The sequence below is a fragment of the Apis dorsata genome, unplaced genomic scaffold (genome assembly GCF_000469605.1).
Source record: "Apis dorsata unplaced genomic scaffold, Apis dorsata 1.3 scaffold_486, whole genome shotgun sequence".
Classification (NCBI taxonomy): domain Eukaryota; kingdom Metazoa; phylum Arthropoda; class Insecta; order Hymenoptera; family Apidae; genus Apis; species Apis dorsata.
This window is the reverse complement of record NW_006263721.1, coordinates 740,820-742,997: the sequence shown is the minus strand read 5'-3', so window position 1 is coordinate 742,997 and position 2,178 is coordinate 740,820. Positions and strand designations below refer to the sequence as shown.

The window sequence follows — 2,178 nt, the reverse complement described above, 5'->3', positions numbered from 1 at the left end:
TTTCTCATTTTACATAGATGTATTTTAGTAATTAAAAAAAAAAAAAAAAGAAAAAATTTTAAACTTACCAGGATCTTCGACAATCTGTTGCACCGATTGCATCACTTCGTTCACGTTAAGTTTCGTGCCATTGTTTGCAGCAGTGCGAAACACCTCGACCAACATCCTTCCGATTCTTTGTCTGCAAAAAAGAAGGACAAAACCTAGGTTAGTTGGTAATTTTGATCGAAAGAAAGAACGAAAGTAAGAAAGAAAGAAATTTTCATTCGAATAACATGAATGATCGATGAGAGATGAATGAAAAATCGATAAGAATACGAGAATTACGTTGTAAATGTAAGAATTTATATAATTCTTCGAGTTTGAATATTTAAGTATATCCATTTTTAAATTTATCTTACAAATAAAATAAATATTTGTATAATTTATATAAGAAATAAATAACAAATTAACTTTTTTCTTCCATTTTTCTATTTTTTATCGATACAATTTGAAATTTAAAATTATAACCAATTAATCGAACATTTAAACTAAAATTTGTTTCACGCAAAGATCGTCACAAAAATCAACAGAACTTAAAAATATAAGTGGTAAGCATTATTAATATTTAATATTTCTTCAAATTAATTCGTTATATTTAAAATCTAATTCTTCTCTTATCTTAAACTTAAATACTTTTATCTTCGTTTTATATTTCTATACGTTTCTTAATATTAATATTTTCTATAATAAAAAAAAATATAATGAACACAAATTTTTTATCGATTTAGAATGCGTTTCAAAGGTCTGTACAAAATATCTATTCGATATTCATTCTATTCATATAAAATAACTATCGATGTAAAGGATCTTGAAATCCTGAATTTCACGAGAGATAATTAAATAAAAGATTCGAAAAACGATGCATAGGAATCTTATAGTTGATAAATCGGCGATTGAAATGATACAATGGCAAGAAAAGTTTGCTCATCGACATCTTATTCATTTTTAAAACATTTCTGAAATTTAATTAATTAGATTCGTATTTTTGTCAACTGCAAATTTACCAGCAATGTATAAGTTGGAAGATGTATATATATAAAAAAAAGACGATATCTCGCGGTGAATATAAATTTTGATTCAGTTATTACTGGTGAGATTGAAAAGGGAGTGGAGAGGAAAAGAGCGAAGGAAAAAAAAAAGAGGGAGAAAAGGAAGGTTTACCCAAGGAAAATTACATTTTCTTCACGGAATTGCGGATGAATGCAAATATCAGCGATGGGGACGATAATTAACAGGGGAACAGAGAAAAGAAGTTGCGGGGAGGAAGAGAGAAAAAAAAGTTTTAACAAGGAAAACGGATAGGCCATGCGGCCACGAGGTGACGAGACTCGAATCGTTGCCGCGTCTCTAAAATTCCCGAGATCGGCCAACTTTCCGTTCCAAGCCTGCTTCCCCAACCCCAATTTCGTTCAAACTCGAAAGAAGTTTCAGAAACGAGGCGTATACTTTGTCGAATTTTAACGATCGCGGGTGTGGATATTCGAATGGACAGAAGATCGAAAGGGAACGGACAAATGGTCGGTGATCGTTAGTCGGCCATCGTGACGGCATCGGAAATAGGAGGCAACGTCCTCCTTTAAACGAAAAATTGAACGTAGTTGGCTACTAGCTAGCTACGTGACGAAAGAAAAAAAGTAGAGGTAGAAGATGAGGCTCGAGATGTATCGACGTTGTTTTCACGGAGAGAAGGGAAGAAAAGTGACGAGAGAGAGAGAGAGAGAGAGAGGGAGGGAAGGAGAGGGAGGAGAGAAAGAGAGAGAGAGAGCGAGAGAGAGAGATGATAAGATGGAAAGAAAAAAGTAGGAAGAAGGCGAGAAGAAACGGCAAATTCGATCCTTCGGTTTGGCGTCCTCGCAAGACTTCCCCCCACTGTGCGTTAGGCTCGTCGCGATGGAGAGGAATTCTATCCCCTCTCCTCTACACAACGTATGAACCGATGGATGCGGGGGAGATCTGGTGGGGGGAAGTTGGAAGAGAGCGCGGTGCTGACAGCCGCGAGACGAAGAAAGGTGACAGTGGCACGAGACTTTTAGAGCGATAAAGACCGAGCGTGGTAGGTTGACGAAGCGGAGGAGGAGGGGGAGGAGAGGCAGCGGTGTGGTGGGGGGTAGAACCGGCACCAACGAAAGATCGTTT

The 2,178-nt window shown here is 36.7% G+C and overlaps 1 protein-coding gene across 16 annotated transcripts in view; it reads right to left on the bottom strand.

Moving 5' to 3' along the window:
* LOC102671224 (serine/threonine-protein phosphatase 4 regulatory subunit 1-like) overlaps positions 1-2,178 on the bottom strand; it is a 111,361-nt gene that overhangs the window by 13,493 nt on the left and 95,690 nt on the right. For all 16 annotated transcript variants that reach the window (XM_006620146.2, XM_006620150.2, XM_006620144.2 and 13 more), the window contains one exon: positions 69-181. In XM_006620146.2, the coding sequence (XP_006620209.1) occupies positions 69-181 (113 nt within the window). The remainder of the gene's footprint in view (positions 1-68; positions 182-2,178) is intronic.